Genomic DNA, 19054 nt, shown 5'->3' with positions numbered 1-19054 from the left:
TTTTCACATTGAAAATGCAGGAAAACAAATGTGCCTATTGCCTGTCAAAGATTAAGGATTTATATTATGTGGTTTATAATCAGAATATTATAGGAACTAATATTTAAAAAAGTAAAGTAAAATAAAGTTTGGTTTTCTTTTATCAGTTAACATGTTATTTGCCTATTTATCTTTGACATGCCAGTTTTACATACAGGTTCCTCTTTGGAATGTGTACAGTAATGGACTTGATTTATTACAGTACAATGCCTTTTTAGGTCAGATGTCCACCTATATACATACATAACAATGTTGGCAGCTTTTGAAAGAAAAATAATTTCAAGCCCATAATATACAACCTCAGAACAGTCATCCACCAATCAGAAAGTTCCATTAAAGGCACACACAGTATTGTAGGAAAGGGCAGTAAAGTGTAGACAGGATTTCATACTTTAAATAAATGTAACGTAAAAAAAAAAAAAAAACATTGCTGAAAAGGTAAATACTGTGTAATTTAAAGATGCAAATGTTTAAAATATTAGTAAAGGCACTGTTTACCGTTTTTTAATTGCAATTTAACCATGGTTATCGGGCATTACCTTGGAAGTGTGTGCGGTAAACTCATCCAGACGCTCTCAACCGCCAGACGGTAATGCCCTCTAATCAGGGTTCTGTTGCTTAGACTACTGAAAGAAACATCTGCATCCTTAACAATACTCTTGTAGCAGGATAGCGTCAGGAATGAGACTCCGAGACAAGAAAAGCTGCAGTTTACGAGCTGTTGCGCATGTTGAATAAACAAAAACAAACACAGGAACAAAATAACAGTTTTAAACAAAACAATACGGGTGTCAAACACGAACATCAGGCTGGGCATTCGCCTTCACTGACGAACACAAACTACAGCACACACAGTGAAACACTCACCTAAACAAATACTTTCTCCTTGCTTTTATACATGTGACCATGAGTTAGCATCAATTACCTAATTGGGGAATAGCCACACCTGTCTGGCAGAGACAGATTAAACCCCATCCCTGCCAACCTTACATTCCCACACACACACTCCATTTACAGCAGCAGGGCTTCTGCCCTGCCACAGCTCTATTTACAGATACATCTAGTGACTGAGGAGCAAGGTCTCCAGGTTTAAAGACCAATGTGCAGTTCAGTGCCATGAATTTATATTACTCAACTCGGTAGGCTACCAGAGCTACTTCATATAAAACATGGTTTGACTTATATAATTCCACAGTTCATGTTGTATGCTGCAAAGTTGAATGAATGAAGTAATAAAAGAGTAAACTGAAAATACTATTAGCATGTTTTGATCGTCATTTTATGTATTTTATGCACTCAAATAAACTAAAAAAAAAGAAAATAGGGAGCTTGGTTTAATTGTTGATGATGGTACAAAATATGTATTTCATGTCAGTCCTGACCAATGAAAGGGCTGAACCTTTTATATAACTTGTTTTCTGTTGGCCAATAACCACATCAAAGGGCATTACCGTTCTATTAGCACCATGTTTAATTGGTTTTATAAAAAAACAGAAGCTGACATGTTTGGTCTTGTGTCTTCTGTCTGTTTTGTGCAAAGATCAATTGCATGCAGCTTTCCATTGCTTGTTGGGTTTACACTTCATTACAGCTTTCCATTGCTTGTTGAGTTTACATTTCATTTTATAGATGTGTATCCTAGTCCATTTGAAAAAGTGAATCGTAAATAGGCAAATTACAAAACTGTTTTGCTTGCATCTTTGTACATAATTATCATAAGTATTTTTTTCCCCTAATAGTTATTGGTGTATTGACAGTTAACTGAGATATGTCATGAATATGTCAGAAAAAGGAAGGAAGTACAGTATAACCTTTATTTACAGCTCTGAAGTAAGTGCATCACCAACCAGTAAACCAGTCTCCTGTCCTAAGCAGCATGAATTACATGTTTAGTACCCAATTCAGGGTACTAAACATGGGTACATAAACAGGGTTTCACTGTTCTTCACTTGTTTTTATCATGCACAAAGTCAATGTAGAACACTGCATATATATATATATATATATATATATATATATATATATATATATATATATATATATATATATATATAGTAAGACAGCAGGGAGGGGGTTAATTCCTCCCTGCGTAGAACATGTGCGTATGCACCTTTGGTTTAATAGGTTTGCTTAATTGATGAATTGTTTTATTGCTTAATTATCCCCTGCACCTGGTGCTTATTATTAAATTAGAGCCAGGTGCAGGGTATAAAAGAAAAGCAGTTAGTTTGCTTAGGGCTGTGGAGGGGAAGGAGGCAGAAGAGGTGCTTTGCTTCCTGGCAGTCGTGAGGTAAAGAGTGTGCTGTAAGAAACCTGTGTGGTTTTTGTTTATTGTGTTTGGCGGGGGGAACTGGCTTAGCCGTTCTGCAAGTTAGTCAGGGGATAACCTGTGAAGTCAGCGCTCCAAAATCGGAGTTAGGTGTTTATTTTGTGTTTGTTTTATTTTGTGTGAATTAAAAATAATGCGTCGGCGCATAAAAATCCATTTCGGTGTGTTTGGTTGTATTTTTAAAGGGGCAATGAACCCGTGTGGCAGCAGTTAATTTACAATATATACATACATACATACATATACAATTGTAGTAAAAAATTTACATACAAATTTATAATTTCTAGAAATTTCTCAAATTATAATTTTATATTGGGGTATTTAAACTTTTGACTAAAACTGTGTGTGTGTATATATATATGATATTGATAATATTTAATTCTTCCAAAACACAGAAAAATCAATATGAAACATAGACATTAACAGATATTTACATAAGAAAAGCAATAACTTCCTTTAACTTAGTGGTGCTTTGCTTCACAATATCCATGGAGAAACAAGGTCTTCTTATTTTGTTTTACTATTCCATGCCATCATCAGCCACCTCAAAACTGAAATATTTCTATACTTCACTGCGCAGGCTAGCCAATCCAGAAGTAATTTAATCTTCTCTGCGTATAAATGCATGACACATCTAAAAGTATTAAGTACAGTGTCATGCTAAATGTTGCATTATATTGAGATGTGTTTTGATGTTTTAAAAGTACATCTCATTTATAATCCCATGCGCATACCTCAAAATAATCCCAATAGTGCTGAATGCAGCATGCGAATAGCGTTTGGTACCTTGTGAGCACGTTTTGAATGGAGTAAACAAACTTTGTATACAGTGCTTGCATTGAATACAGAAGCATCGTTATAAAAGAAGTAGTGGTCCAATGTTTGTTTTTTTACGATTCGCCACCTCCAGCTGTAAATCACTCTCAATTTTGCATGCAGCTTTGTAGCCAATTTTATAATGCTACAGTACCCGTACTTGTTTAGCACCGGGTTCACGTAGTGCCTCCAGAACCCGTACTTTATCGGCTATAGAAAGGTCTACACATTTTGAAGCCATGATGACAGACGACACTCAATAAATGCACCACTGCGTCATGAAAACTGATACATAAATAGACGGTGCGATGTATTCGTGTGCATGCCATAGCCATAGAAATTGATAATAATTGATAGATTATATATATATATATATATATATAGTGTGAATAGATGTTTTATATTTTATGGACTATGCATGACACCTGTCAAAGTCAATTGTATGATTGTGCATAAGAGGTATCAGCAGACCATTTTTAATATGTTTAAGAAATTTAGAATCAGTAATTGATTAATTAGTATATATATAATTTTAACTTTGAAATGGGACCCTATATTGTATTCAGCCTCATCATGCATCATGATGCTCCCCTATTGGCAGCTTATTTTAGAAACAAACCGTAACATCTTAATAAATGTGAACTGACATGTGCTAGACCTCCCAAAATCCACCATGAGCGATTTGTCCTTCTCTTGAAATAATTACCATTAATAAACGGACATAGAAACAGAAAAGCCAAAACTAAAAGAAAGCTGTTGCATTTAAAAACTCTCTTTTAAAAAAAGGTAAAGTGTATAATATAGTAGTAGCAATTGATATTGTGTGTCTACAGTGTTTTAGAAATTGCGTGTTTGTTTATCTGTTAATTTTTTTTACATTGATGTAGATGCGGCTGCTGTTCTGCACAGATATTACCAGAATAATGCTTTTTTTAATAGTGCTGGCAAATTATTACAAGCTGAAAGAGCAAGAAATTCTGGCACACTGTATATTCATTTTGCTTGCACGAAAACTTAGTATATCCGGTCTCATTAGCCTCCCAAAGTAGTAGCATGGATTTTATCATCAAACACATTTTAGATGGAAAGGCTTTTAAAATGAAGAGAGACAGGAAATGCACTACATAAGCTGACAAAACAATGGCTAAAATCTGTAACAAGAGATTCACAAGCTTGCCCTCATGTAAGGTACCTAATTAATAGGAAAATTGGAAGGGACTCAATTATTATAGTTAATACATTTATAAAATGGGTAGCCCTAAAGATGTTACCGATGCATACATCTGCCTCCCTATTGTGGATCCCATGCATGTTGCATTTTGTATATAGAAAAGTCTTGAACTGTCATTCATTAGAGTAAGCATTCTATTCTATGACAGAAGTGCTCACATCATCTGACCCAACACAAGCACAAACGCCCCCAAACTGAGTTCCCATGGCAACATGTTTCCTTGCTGCTCCGCAATTCACTTTCTTAACAGTCTATTAAATTATTACATAACTGGTCTTTGTGCTTTGTGGAAGGTCAAGCTAAATGATTGATTGTGGTTTTATTATTTTCTTTAAAAATAAAAAAGACATTGATCAGAATTGTATTATTACGATTGAGGATGTGTTGTAATAACAATACACCTACAGTACACAGTTGAAAGAATTAATTTCTTGTCATCTGACCCACAAGACTAACAAACTCTTTTTTATCCTAGAGATCCTTCACTGCCCATGTTAGAAAGCCCATGTTAGAAAACCCCAAAGGAAGGTCAGACAAAGCTATTTTGTAGAAACTATTCTTAAAGCATGGATTCTATGTCAAATAAAGATACAACAAACAGTATTATGAATGCTGTAAATATTGCAGGCTCCATTAGTTTAGAATTGTGTGATATTTTGCACGTGTTGGGAAGTGTTTGTTCTGGCCAATAATGCTGGCACTCCTTTGAGCCAGTATGTTAGCCGAAGCAGGGCTTTGTTTTTGTAAGCCTTTCTTAACCTATCCTAAATTTAGAAACAGCTGTGGCTTACAATGTTCTCACATATAAATAATAGATATTATTTGCAAATTAGCCAAGTGCTCTCAGAAATGAGCAGGTTAGAGTAATAAGAAGCTGTAATTGTGATTATAGGTTACTGTCTATGGGGTGACACATTTCTGGCATTGGCTTTGGCAATTAAAAATCTTCCTCTAGTGATGTCACAAGTTGTTATTTCTCATAATAACATCATGTAGTCTAGCACAGTATAAAGGACTGACAGCCTTTGCAACAAACATATACAACATATCTAAAATGAGTAGGGCTGTAAATGAGCTGTGAATGTGTGGCAGGTCTACCAACATATGTAATAGATGTTTTACATTTTATCTTTTTTTTTTTTATAAAAGATTATGATGCTTTTATAGCTTGAAATGTTCCTTTGCCTTCCTGAAACAGTACTACAGAAGAGAGATGTCAATTTTGTCAGAGTTCATGATGTTTTACTTTTGGTTGAGAAAAAAATGTCCGGTTAGAACACGTTTCATTCACTGCCTATTAAGTTCCTTTGTCATGAAATGGGTTTATCAATAAAACATAACAGTGTATATCACGGGTGATAATTTGAATGTCAAATGCTATAAAGTACCACTTACCATTAAATAAAAATACTGTTCATTGTTCAGTGTCGGAAAAATTGTGTTTTTATTTGTTATACTGTATTATAATACCACTCAGTTTCATTGCGAAATTGGATTAGGAAACTCAAAATATTTCATGCATTTTTTTTTGTAGTTGCAGAAATATTACCTCTTGTACTAACTAGCCGGCCCGCTGCCAGTCCCCCAAAAAACATACCCAATATTCTTGTTTATTATTATTATTATTATTATTATTATAGCCTGTTACTATATTTTACATACAACTATATTAAGTATGCCCATATACTTGAATTCAATCAAGGTATAGAATGCAGCAAAAGTAATCAGACGTGCTCACAGAAGCATCTGATTTACTGTAAAGGAGCTTCCCTGATAGGCTATAACACCCCTTTGAATCTAGGTGCATGGCCTTCCTCAAGTTACTCTCACATTGTTTTCGGATGACGGTGCCCGGGTCCGGTGCCTCTCTTTCACTTGTTCTGCAGCTTCACCCAGTTCACTGCTTATTCCAGGTTCACTCTTGGTTGGGACCTCAACGAACGATTTATTTTCTTTTGATACTTTTCATAATTAGTTATATTTCTACAGCACACATTTAAATGAGGTCTACACACTTAACTAACAGGAATAACAGCATTCAACATCAGATGATCACAGGAGCAGTAAAAAATGTAACTGAAATTTGATTTTCACTGGTCACTTCATCATTGTTTAGTGGAGCTTTTCCTTGTCAAAGGTGTTGTTGCTAAGGTTTTACATTTTTTGTATTTACCTCTGCAATTTTCACTGACTTTTGTGGCTTCAAGCTGCACCATTGAAGTTAATTTCATTGCCATTTTTGTAAAGAATTTCCTAACTTTTAAGGCTTCAAGCTTAAACCATAACATTTTTTAACAAAGTTGTTTTTATTGAATATAAACAGTAACAGTGCATGGCCTAACCTGCCAAAATAGTGATTTGAATTTCATGAAAGGTGTAGGTCAGTTTCAGAACAGCAGTGTATACAAACCTTTCACTTTCTACTTCCATCATGCACACTTCATGTCATTTGCTATGTTTTATACTATTTGTTTTAATTCAAATTTATAGCATTTCCCTTTAGTTAAAATAAGTTAATATTTTATCAATTTTTAACTAATTCTATTTTCAGCTGTCATGAAAAAAACACGATCCTGATGATTTGTGGGACATGTTATATTTGATTAATGAAGCTTCTTGTCAAATTTGATTTCTGATTTTGAAAGCAGTCAGTGATTGATGTACTTGCAGTTTGTGTTACTGTGTGTATAATGAAGGGGAATGCTATTAGAGTTTGCAATGCATTATGGTGGTGACCATATTGCCACCATCTACTACAGCACAGAGATGCACAATCTCATACTTGAAGCTGAACTATGCCTCTTGTTAAATTATTCCAGTTGCCTAAATACTGAAATAATTCATTTTTATTTTTGGAATAATAGATAACGGCTTAACTTTAAGATGTTTTTTGTTGTTGTTGTCGTCTTTTATATTCTTTTTTTGTGATTTCTTTTTTGTAACCAAATAAGCAGCTGGTTGATCTTTTGTGAGTATATTTGCTTCTGCTGTAGGGGTTTCTAAAAAAAATAAAATAAAGTGGTGTTGGTTATCTGCAGCTGTCAAATGTGAGTTTTCCTTTTTTCTGCTTTAATAGCATTTGCAGCCTGCTCTGTGTAGTGCTTCATACTTTATAGTCAGTTATAATTTGTGTTGCAGTGTGGACAGCTTATAGGCTTGTAAAAATGTTTTCGATTATAGCACAGTATATGTAGACATGAACTTTTAAACTATAATTTGGTAAAACGCCAAACAGGTCCAGTGTAACTCAGATTGCAACAAGGCTGCTGATCAACCACAATGGATTACTTTTGAAACAAATCAGACGCCATTGATTGTTATGGTTTGAAGTTGCATTTGGAAGCTGTTACTGTTAAATGACCTTATATGAGTTGAAAAGATAGAGGGTGGTGGGTGACTGCCAAATATTTACCCTGAATGGGAGCCTGCAGATAAAACTTGCAGTTGTGGTAGGGGCTTTGCTAAATGTCCCCTGAGACCAGACTGATGCCATCAGAAATGTATAACTTGTATGTGTACTTTAGGCCAGCAGATTGGAATGACACTAGGTCATAACAATACTTGGCTGGTATGACTCTGGAAACAGATAAAAGGCTTCACATCCCTAGTTATTCTAGTTATGGAATTAAGGGCTACAAGGGCACTTGAAGGCAGCAGGACGTTTTATATTGAAGCCTGCAATAAAAAAGAAAACCTGTTATACAAGGACAGTGTTTGCCTGTTGGTTATTTATTCCCAAAAGTCACTTTTTTGTTGCTATTAATAGCGATACAGAATCTTTCAGCAGATTCTTCTTTAAATGGACAAACACGATTGAATACCCTGGGCTTCTATTTAAAGAAGCTTTAAATGCAATGAATATAACCCCCCTTCTTGAGGAGATACCTGAGGGTGTATTTAGATGAGAAATGACTTTACTTTGATAAAATTGCCTATACAGTATCAGATGTTGGTTACGTATAAGGTTATAAATACCATTTCCAAAACTTAAATTTATTGTTTTTGACTCAGTAGGATTATCTAAACATATATATATTTTTTTAATATTATTATTATTTATCATACCAGGATAGATTAGGTCATACCATCCAGCTCAAATAAGATTTCCTGCCGTCAGTACACAATAATAATTTTAATAATGTCTACAGGCTTTGCATTTAACGTCATCTGAAATGTATGCACCCTACAATTGGATTTACTTCACCTTGATGACATTTTACTATGCAAATTTCAGCATTACAAGAGCCTATCAAATCGAGTGAAAGTCACCTAACGGCTTCTAAATTCACAGCGCTTTAAAAGTCAAAGTACAGTATCTGCAGACGTGTTTCACCTTCACGCAGTTTGATTGGCTTTTATGTGTGTATATATATATATATATAATATATATGGTTGGCCAAATTTAGCTCAACTTTAATATGGAATAATAATATAATAAATGGGAAGAAAGATCAGTGAGATTCTTAAATGGGTCTCCACAATGAAGGATAAATCTGAATTTTTTAGATATCTCCAAGTGCAGAGTGCCATGGCAAGGATACCTCCCTTCTGATCAGGGAAATGGATCCACTGTAAAAGCAGAGATATGGATATTATAATGTTGGTGAAAGCAGGTAATCTGAAGCTAGAAGATTCTGGGACACCTGGATGTGAAATATGATGAAAAACTAGGGGGTGTGTTAAGATGGGAAGGAGACATGTATAATGAGTGTCCACATTACTCCGTTAATAATATGGTTCATGATTAAAGGGAACTGCAGATAATGTTAAGACTTCACAATAAGGTGATAAAGCCATTTGTGTTGAACGGCTGCCGGAGATGGTAGATGCTGGCGGTGCAGAAAGGAAGGTGCTTTGACAGTGTGAAGTTGTTGGTAGATTAATGGGTGTTATTGTGGGGGATTTGGACCGCGGAGAGGTTAAAGTTGTTTTTTATAGTCCATATAGAGAGTGGGAGGGGAGTGGAATATCCAAGAATACCTGCTGGCTGATTGACCACTATTACATTTAAGCACCCTGAGCCAAGTCTAGTGAGGCTTCCTTTAAAACCTATTGTATGCGTGTATAGGGTTGTGAAGGTGTTTGTGTACTCAAGTAAAACTACGGCTTCTATGACTACAAACATATTTTATCATAGTGAATGTTTATTACCAGTAATCTCAATAGGTACCATGTACTGTTGGTTGTACTCTACTGTTGGAGTAAAAAAAACTAAATAGTCCAGAACTGTAGGAGTGTGCAATAGCATTCTAAAAGGTTGATGTGATTGATATGGAATCTGTTTCCTTTTCTTTCACTTGAATTCCAAATTCATACATCCTGCCATTTACAGAACAGTGTTCCCTAAGGTTAACTTCTAAATGTGCATAGAGGATGTGTTTCAGGGCATAACTGTTGTACAGTAAAATATTATCCTGAAAAAAAGCATATAAAGGCAACCAAGGTTAATTGACCTCATCTGCAAATCAGCCACAGGCAGTGCACACATTCTTGCACATGTTTTGCTGAGCTGAGGCTGATTTTAATTACTTTGATGTGGGACTATTTTAAAAACCTCAGCAGATTATTTCCTACTGTGCAGTTTAAATGTTGTACATTGATGTGTTAATGTACAGCTATGGTGGAACATTTTATATCATCTAGAATTTTAGGATTGAGACATAATGATAAAAAAAACAAAACTATATGAATACAATTTATATATTTTTTAATTTAACATCATGCAATCAAACAAACAACAAAATTATATTGCAAAAGCCACTTTCTTCCGCACTGAACTTAAAATCAAACAAGAAATCTTGAAGGGATATTCATCCTTTGAATTACTAATGCTAATTATTGATAAAATTACCTGTTCTTATTGCAATTGTCTATCGTCCACCCAAGTCTAATTTAATTTTTTTGACTGAATTTGGTGATTTTTTTTATCTATACCATCTGTTAACTATGATAGGGTTCTTTTATTGGGTGACTTTAATATCCATGTGGACATTGATACTGATTTCTAATGGTTCAGAATTTTTTAAGCTATTGGATTCTCTAAATTATGCACAGCATGTTAGAGGTCCTACTCATAATCGTGGGCATACTTTAGATCTAGTGATTTCTCGTGGTTTGGATGTTCAAAATGTAGTAACTTCTGACCTTTCTATTTCTCATCATCTTGCAATTCATTTTGAGATTAAACTACCCTTAATTGTAAAGAGCCAAGCTTGTATAATTAAAATTTGGGTAGTTAACTCATTAACAGCTACAAAGTTTTGTGAGGCTTTTCATTTATTGCCAGTTGCTCAGACTGTATCATTAAATTAGTTAGTTGACACCTGTAACACCTCCATGACTAATTTTTTTGATACTATAGCTCCAGTTAAAACACGCTTCACGGTTTAATGATTTTACTCGGAAACTGAAATGTGATGGTTGTAAATTGGAACGCAGATGGCAGAATTCCAAACTGCATGTTCATGATCTTGCGTGGAAAAGCCACCAAGTTAAATATAAGAAGGCTTTGTCCCAGGCTAGATCTTTATACTATTCTAGCCTGATTGAAAAAAATAAAAATAATCCTAGACTTCTTTTTGCATCTATAGATAAACTAGTGTAGTAAATGATCTTTTGATTAGCTCAGATTCTGGCTTTCCTTCAGTTTGAATTCCTCTTGATCTTAGCGCTGCCTTTGACACAGTGGACCATTCCATTCTATTAAACCGGCTTGGGAGTTTAGTGGGTTTGGCAGGCGGTGTCCATTCCTGTTTTAGGTCTTATCTTTCCGATAGGTTTCAGTACGTTTCTGTCGGGGAGATGAAGTCTGATTTGCCAGAGGTTGTCTGTGGTGTTCCTCAGGGTTCTATTTTAGGTCCCATGTTGTTTTCATTATATATGTTACCATTAGGTGGTATTATCCTCAGGGATTTGGGGGTCATTTTTGATCCTGTTCTATCATTTGAGTCCCATATTAGGAAAATTACTAAAGCATCTTTTTATCATTTGAGAAATATAGCTAAACCTAGATCTATTATTTCTGTATCTGATCCTGAGAGGCTAATGCATGCCTATTGTTTAATCGAGAAACGACTATTGTAATGCACTTTTTTCTGGGATTCCAAAGTATTTGGTGTCTCGCTTGCAGCTTATTCAGAATGCTAACTAAAGCCAGAAAAGGTGAACATATTACTCCTGTCTTGGCCTCCTTACACTGGATTCCTGTGCAATTTCAAATTGATTTTAAGATTTTATTTTTAATGTATAAAGCCCTTAATGGATTAGCACCCAGTTATTTACAAGAGCTGTTGATCCCATACATTCCTAAGCAGAATCTTAGATCTCAGGATGCAGGGCTCTTGGTTATTCCGAGGGTAAATACTAATAGTATGGGAGGAAGGGACTTTTCTTATAAGGCTCCTACATTATGGAACGCTCTGCCTTTTTTGTCAGAGAAGCTACGAGTCTTGCTGTTTTTAAGTCAAGATTGAAGACTTATTTATATACACAGACCTTTTTATTATAGTCTTTATTATTACTGTTTTTTTTTTTTTGTTTTTTAAATATACATGATTGGAAATGTATTTACTTTTATTTAAAATAGTATTTTTATTATCTTTTTATGCTATTTTAATGTTTTATTATGCTGTGTGTATTATGTTTTCTAGTTTAACTGGTCATGCTGGGTGATGATCTGGTTAATATTGTTCAAGTAAAGTCCTTTTAATATACATTTCTAAATATAAACCGATAGTTCTTTGATTGATGTAAACCTGTGCACCTGTTAATATATCTGGTGGATATCCAGTTGGAAACCAGTAAATGTTTGTTATAAATCCAAATCATTGCTGATGACCAGCTGGAATTTTCAGCAGGGCTATTAAAAGATCAAATCTTTTACCGAACACGTACATGTGATGAAAGCAAGGGGATTTACATAGTTGATATGGTATCAAGATGGAAGGATTAATTATGATTAAAACTGTATTATCAGGTTCATTTAATTAACTTTAAGCCTTGTGGTGCTTCTTAGATGTTTATTCAGCAGTTGCATGCAACTGTAGATGGTAGACTGTTAAGATAGGTTTTTATATGTAGAAGGCATTTGAAAAACATTCCTTAAAACAGTTTGGTGATAAATAACAGGTGAATCAATAATAACAATGGTGCAAAAATTGTCAACTTCATAGAGGTGCTGTCATGGTATGTCTATAGGTATAGCTTCCACAATGACTTTTGAATGACATTACCCACAGCAGAAAGTAGAAATACACACGAACTGCAAGAACTTCATGGACGATGGCATCATTTAATTCTGATCTGATATAAAAACAACAAGAAGCAGCTCTGAATGTTGGTGCAACTACTCTTAATTGTAAATTCCAGCATTTAAGTCACTGTTAGGTCCTAAAATGTATTAGCCAAAAAAAAAAAAAGTTTTAGTAATTAAACATGTCTAGTAGTTTATGTGTTAATGCTGTTCGGGCTGTTTGTTCAGTAACTTGTTTACAGTGTGTTCTTAAAGTTTACTCAAAGCCTCTTCCTGGCTTTGTTAGAGAAGAGAGCACTGTGACTGTGTTTTATCATTACGATATGCTGACGTGAAGTTGCTGACAGTAATCACACTGCATCCAGTTGTTTGGTTTCTTCATCTCGTCATTCAAACCGGGGACTAGCTGCTATTGTGGGTACTGTACTGCCGCTGACAGCAAACACTGTTCTCAATTTTATTTTTACTCTATTTGCTATACTAAATGTAAATACGAAGCTGGCTTAATGTACATTGACGAGGGCGTGTACAAGAACTAAGATTTTCTTTCATCAAGCAGAAAAAAGTGAATACTGTATTTATGTATTTTCCAGCGGGTTGATTCGAAAGATAACATTTGAGATCCTTTACCTGAGATTTCTGATCCATTTTCTAATGTACATTCCATTATCCATTACACAATATGCGATATAATGGAACTTGGACCAAATAAGATAATTAGCTTACAGCAGAGTCATGTTGAGAAGATACACATTTTTTATGTTGTGAATACTTATTAACAGTCCAATGAGATCCAATGAAAAAATGTAACAGAACCATTACAGTTTGTGTTTTTATTATTATTATTTATTTCTTAGCAGACGCCCTTATCCAGGGCGACTTACAATTGTTACAAGATATCACATTATTTCACATTATATAGATATCACATTATTATTACATACAATTACCCATTTATACAGTTGGGTTTTTTCTGGAGTAATCTAGGTAAAGTACCTTGCTCAAGGGTACAGCAGCAGTGTCTCCCACTGGGGATTGAACCCACAACCCTCCGGTCAAGAGTCCAGAGCCCTAACCACTACTCCACACTGCTGCCCTACTACTCCACACTGCTGCCCTGTGTTGCAGTCCTTCCTTACACAAATTCAACAGCATAGCGCTATTACCCCTTATTGAAGAATAATTAAAACTGTGGCTCAGAATACTTCAGGAGGTACTTCTTCTCATTGTACAACTAATTTATTTTGAAGCCTGGCCAGTAACTGTACATAATAACTATCAGTTAATTCTGTACAGCTTAGAATGCAATCTGTGTGGGTGGCTATATATTTAACCCCACTGAGGCAGCCAATCAAAGTGACCCATATCTAAAGATTATGCCTATTAATAACTAATTAATAACTATTAATTGCGAAGATCTTGGCTGGGACACAAATAACAGTTCTACCACTGTAATTCTTCAATATTTTTCCAGTTGTTTTTTCTTTAAAAAGTCAGCATCAGACAAAAACAAATGTTTTCACAGACAAAAAAAACACATTTGTGCATTTATTGCATTGTCAGGCCAGAGTAATGAATGGAAAAGATAATTCTGTTACAGAAAAAGAGTCTATATTCTTCTTTCAATCGTACTGTGTTTTCTACTTGCCAAAAGGAAAGCTGATAGCTCAGGCACTATACACAACGGTAGATAATTCAGTCATAGTGATTAGCTCTTAAGATAGGACAAAAAAAGAGTATGTGATGAATCAGTGAGTATTTGCTAACTTCACAACATTTCGTGTCAGTTAACAGCACCACCATGGCAGTAAAGCTCCCTGGATGAAAGGAAAATTCGGCTCCAAATGGCTTTTAAATCACTCATTGCGGAAGTTCATTGCCATTGATTGGTACTCAATTGCAAACTAGGCAAAGGTAGCTTTGTGTTGTGAAATGAACACATTTTTAACATGATTCATTTAATAACTGCTGAGAAACATATTAAAGGGAATTACTCAGAATTTAGGGTACATAGTGTGAAGCTTTAGTACAGATCAAATATTAAATATTTATCAAAGTTTTGACAAGGCAACGTATCCCTTATCCTTCAACTAAAGTTGTGTTGGTTTTGGTTAGGAAGGTTAGTGCATGGGGGCCTGTAACAGAGACAATGTGCCGTCAGCTGCTTCTCGGGTGCCTGCGTACGTCTGTAGGAAAGAGCCAGACTCTTTGCCAGAGACACTGCCGGATGTCTTTGTTTACAGGGAATGGCAGTCCTGGATTGGCCGGCTTCGGATCCTTGACTGGTCCTTGACAGAGCATGACTGTCTTTGTGCTGAGAAAGGCAAAGCAATTGTGTTTGTGAGTACTGTTAATTACGCGACCACTGTGCGTTCAGCTGGGGTCGGCATAGCTTAGCCCAGAAATTAGAGGATTGTAAATCCTACAGAAGTATGAAGATGTTGTGTGAGTGTAGGTTCCTGCAGTGGGACCTCCATTTATAGTGGGACAAATGCTACATCAACTGTAGGCAATTCCGTAGCTGTGTTTTTCCACTGTTTTTTTTTTCCTTTTTTTGTTCACTCTAGTTTGTGTGTAGCATTGCTGGTATAGTTACATGTTTTTTTGAGTCCGATCCCACCTTGGAGAAACCATTGCTGGTACCCTAGTGGCAGCTACCCGCAATTGTTTGTAAAAACAACTTTTGTAAATACTGCAAATAAATCTCATGGACCTGTGCAGCATTGTAATGTAATTTCTTTTGTATCTTTCCACCTGTCAGTGGATACCCACAGTCCTCTTTCACAAGGCCTTTATTGTTGTTTTCCTCTATACATGTACTGTATATGGAATTGTGTTAACACAATTGTTGTTCATTGAGTGAATATAGTGTGGCGATCTCAGTTCCTGCAGGCAGGCGCATCACACAGGGTGAGGCAATCCACACACAGGCGGAGGGCAGGTGCGAACCCACGACCTCTCACACTAAAGCATAGCGCCGATACCGCTGTACAAAAGAACCGGCTCCATTGCAAGGAGCGTATATATCGGGCTTATGTCTCTGTTTGTGATTGTCACCTACCAGCCCTGTTGCTGCCTTTGTTTATATGTAGAGGGCATTTGAATGAATAGGATACTGAGCAGACTGGATGGTTATTTAACTGATGGTAATGGTTTTCAAAAATGTCTTTTTTTTCCTTGGAGGTTTTGTTGAACTAATCTGTAGGGTGAGCTTTGTTGGGAACAAAATGGTGGCACTGGTAGCTTATAAAAAGCAAATCTGGCAGAAGATCATGCTGTCAGTACAATATTATTGGCAGGCTGCATGCTGAAAAAAAAACTAATTGCATTCACAATAAAAATAATTAGAGACATTACAACAACAACAAAAAGTAATGTATTGGGCCAGATTCTCAAATCTATTTACTCCAAGTTGTCATCAGCTAGTTTTTGTTTTTGTTTGGGTTTTTTTTCCAGAAAAAAGCCCTTAATAAAGTTACCAAACCATTAATAAACAACTCAGACTTTTAAATGATGGGTCTCAGGTTGTTTTTGTAATTTATTTTAGAATTGGAATTGATCTTTTTTCCTTACAGAAAAAATTGCGCTAATGGCGATTTGAAGTAAATAGCTTGGAGAATCTAGACCATTAGCTACATTTTGTTTTGAGCACGTAGGCAGCAAAGATGTTCCCATGTCAAAGCTTATGTTAGTTATTAATCCCATTGCATCAATGGAAAACACATTTTTGTATACATTCTTATGAATCTTTGCTTTCAAAGAGCAAATATGATTGTGACTAATTAATTTGTAGATTCCCACACAACACTTTAACATCAATACAGCTACTCTTAAAGCAATAGAAAATGCTGTTCTAGGGTCTTGCTTTACTGAAAGGCTATATTGGATTTTGAATATCAGAATTGCAGAGGAGTACATAATGTTAAACTACATTGTTATTGAGAGCCCTGTCCAAACCTGAATTTCAAAGTAAAACAAACTCCATGGGGTGATGCACATCCTATTTACTATATCAATGAGTACCTGATCTTTGATTATTTTGTTGTTGTCAGTGTTGCCCCCAGCCCCCACCCAAAAAACACATTTTAAAGTACAGAATCTGGTTTGTCCGTCAGAATACAAAATTGTGTGAATCTATTTTTTTGTCAAACAGTTTTCCCTTTTTGAAAACAAAAAGGGGAATTTTCAATTAACACCTGAAGTACTCAAAGTAACTATGGACTTGTTTACATGTTTCCAGATTTACTGCAAGAACTGCTCATTTCTCAAATGTGTTTTGGGTTTCAGATACCATGACAACCAAGATGTCACTAGCAACTTTTTGGGAGCGATGTGGCTCATTTCAATCACATTTCTGTCCATTGGATATGGGGACATGGTACCACATACATACTGTGGCAAAGGAGTTTGTCTTCTTACTGGAATTATGGTAAGTATGAATTGTAGAACGTTTCTCCTTTTAATTGTAAATTTACATGTTAAACATTATACAGATGTGGAGTTTAAGAAGTGGTTCATTTTTGGTGTTAATGATAATTCTTTCTTTGCAGTCTAGCGCATGAACCATTTCTCATGTAGAAATCTTTGTAGACTGTTAGTGTTAGAAGGAAACGATACAAAGGCCAGGCCAATTTGCTTACATACCACACTTACATTTACAGTACATAAATAGATGGGAGATTTGGAATTCATTCACATGTCCACAGGGTTTGGCCCTGTTATTTTATTATTTTTTTAGCAGACTTACAAATGTTACAAGATATCACATTATTTTTTACATACAATTACATTATTGTTTACACTATTTTTACATACAATTACCCATTTATACACTTGGGTTTTTACTGGAGCAATCTAGGTAAAATACCTTGCTCAAGGGTACAGCAGCAGTATCCTCCACCAGGGATTGAACCCATGACTCTCTGGTCAAGAGTCCAGAGCCCTAACCACCACTCCACACTGCTGCCATTTTACTTCGAGAGCACTGCCACGCATTGAAATCACAGAAGAGGGAGCTTGCTGCCTACACTACAGTACAGATAGGTACTTTTTAATTCCCCAAAGCCACCCCACACTACATGGACAACATGAATGGATGATTTGTTTTTAAGCAACATGTTTTTGTTTGAATTTGAATCACATTTTTCTGTTGGTGTTTTCTGAATGAACAGTAGGGAAATATTCTCTAAATGTGTTTTTCTTGCAATGCAAAGGAGGGCATTTAATTAAAATACTGTATGGGTGTCTATTGCTTTTTTTAATTGCGATACAAAGAGATATTTTGTGTTTGTAGTGATATCTTGATGCTGATCACCTGATAACCAAAAATCTGGGTTTATAAGATTCAAACCTATATTTGACTTGCATGCACCTCCTGTTATACCTGAAAGGTGAAGGGGAAATAATTATTCATCACTAACACCTTTGTCTGTGGGTAGAATCAATAAGGAACCTCGTTGTTAATAGTTAAAGACTATGGGCTCTATGTAATTATTATTATTATTATTATTATAATCCCCCACCTGGGATTGAACCCACGACCCGCCGGTCAAGAGTCCAGAGCCCTAACCACTACTCCACACTGCTGCCCTTATTTTAGTGTACCAGTATATTAAAGCATTCCAATAATGGGCCCTATTTGCAAAAAGCCATTAAATAACACTCAATATTCTTAAAACTGTTATAGACTGTTGGTTTCTTTACCCTTTAACAGTTTCATGTACAGCTTTGGCCAAAAATTTTACATCACCCTATATAATTAACACATTTTGCTTCATAAAGTTGAATGAAATCTGCTGAATAATGTTACGTTAACATATTGAATTATATATCGCTTTGTAGTTTTTCCATATACTTAACGTAAAACTGACAACTTAAATCGAACATTAAATACTGTACTACTATTATGGTTTCTGGTAGACTTTTGCTAAATCATTTTGTAGTTTCTTTGATTACATGATGTAAAATAAAAGTTCCAAATTATGTTCATATATATATTTTAAATTATGTCTCAATCTTAAAATTCTAGAAACTGTTGGCCATAGCTGTACACAAAACATTGTTTACACCTAAAATTAAACTTCCAATCTTTAAATAACAAAAAATAAAAATGAACATATTCCTAAAAGTACCAACAGCATTTTAAAGCAGTGCCACATGCTCAGGGTAGAGAATGTTCCTGAAGTTACCACACAGAATACAGTAACATGAATTCAATGTGTTGCTGGTATCAGGGATTCTATACAAACAAAACCTGAATGGTGAATTTTCAGTGGTTTTTGTCAGGGTTATTTTCTACTGGACTTACTTTTTTAAAGATTTATATGATAAATGCATGAAGTTTTGTATGAACCATGAAATACAAAATCGGAAAATCACAGACAGTAAA

General features: G+C 35.3%; 1 protein-coding gene across 3 annotated transcripts in view; it reads left to right on the top strand.

The window, feature by feature from the left end:
* Positions 1-19054, top strand: part of LOC117973660 (small conductance calcium-activated potassium channel protein 2-like) — an 82267-nt gene that overhangs the window by 44271 nt on the left and 18942 nt on the right. For 2 of the 3 annotated variants that reach the window (XM_058992732.1, XM_058992738.1), the window contains one exon: positions 16954-17095. In XM_058992732.1, the coding sequence (XP_058848715.1) occupies positions 16954-17095 (142 nt within the window). Of the gene's footprint in view, positions 1-2201; positions 2330-16953; positions 17096-19054 lie in introns of those variants that run through there. The other variant, XM_058992744.1, reaches the window with a different exon arrangement.

The sequence above is a fragment of the Acipenser ruthenus genome, chromosome 2, assembly GCF_902713425.1.
Source record: "Acipenser ruthenus chromosome 2, fAciRut3.2 maternal haplotype, whole genome shotgun sequence".
NCBI lineage: Eukaryota > Metazoa > Chordata > Actinopteri > Acipenseriformes > Acipenseridae > Acipenser > Acipenser ruthenus.
This window is presented reverse-complemented; position numbering and strand designations above follow the sequence as displayed.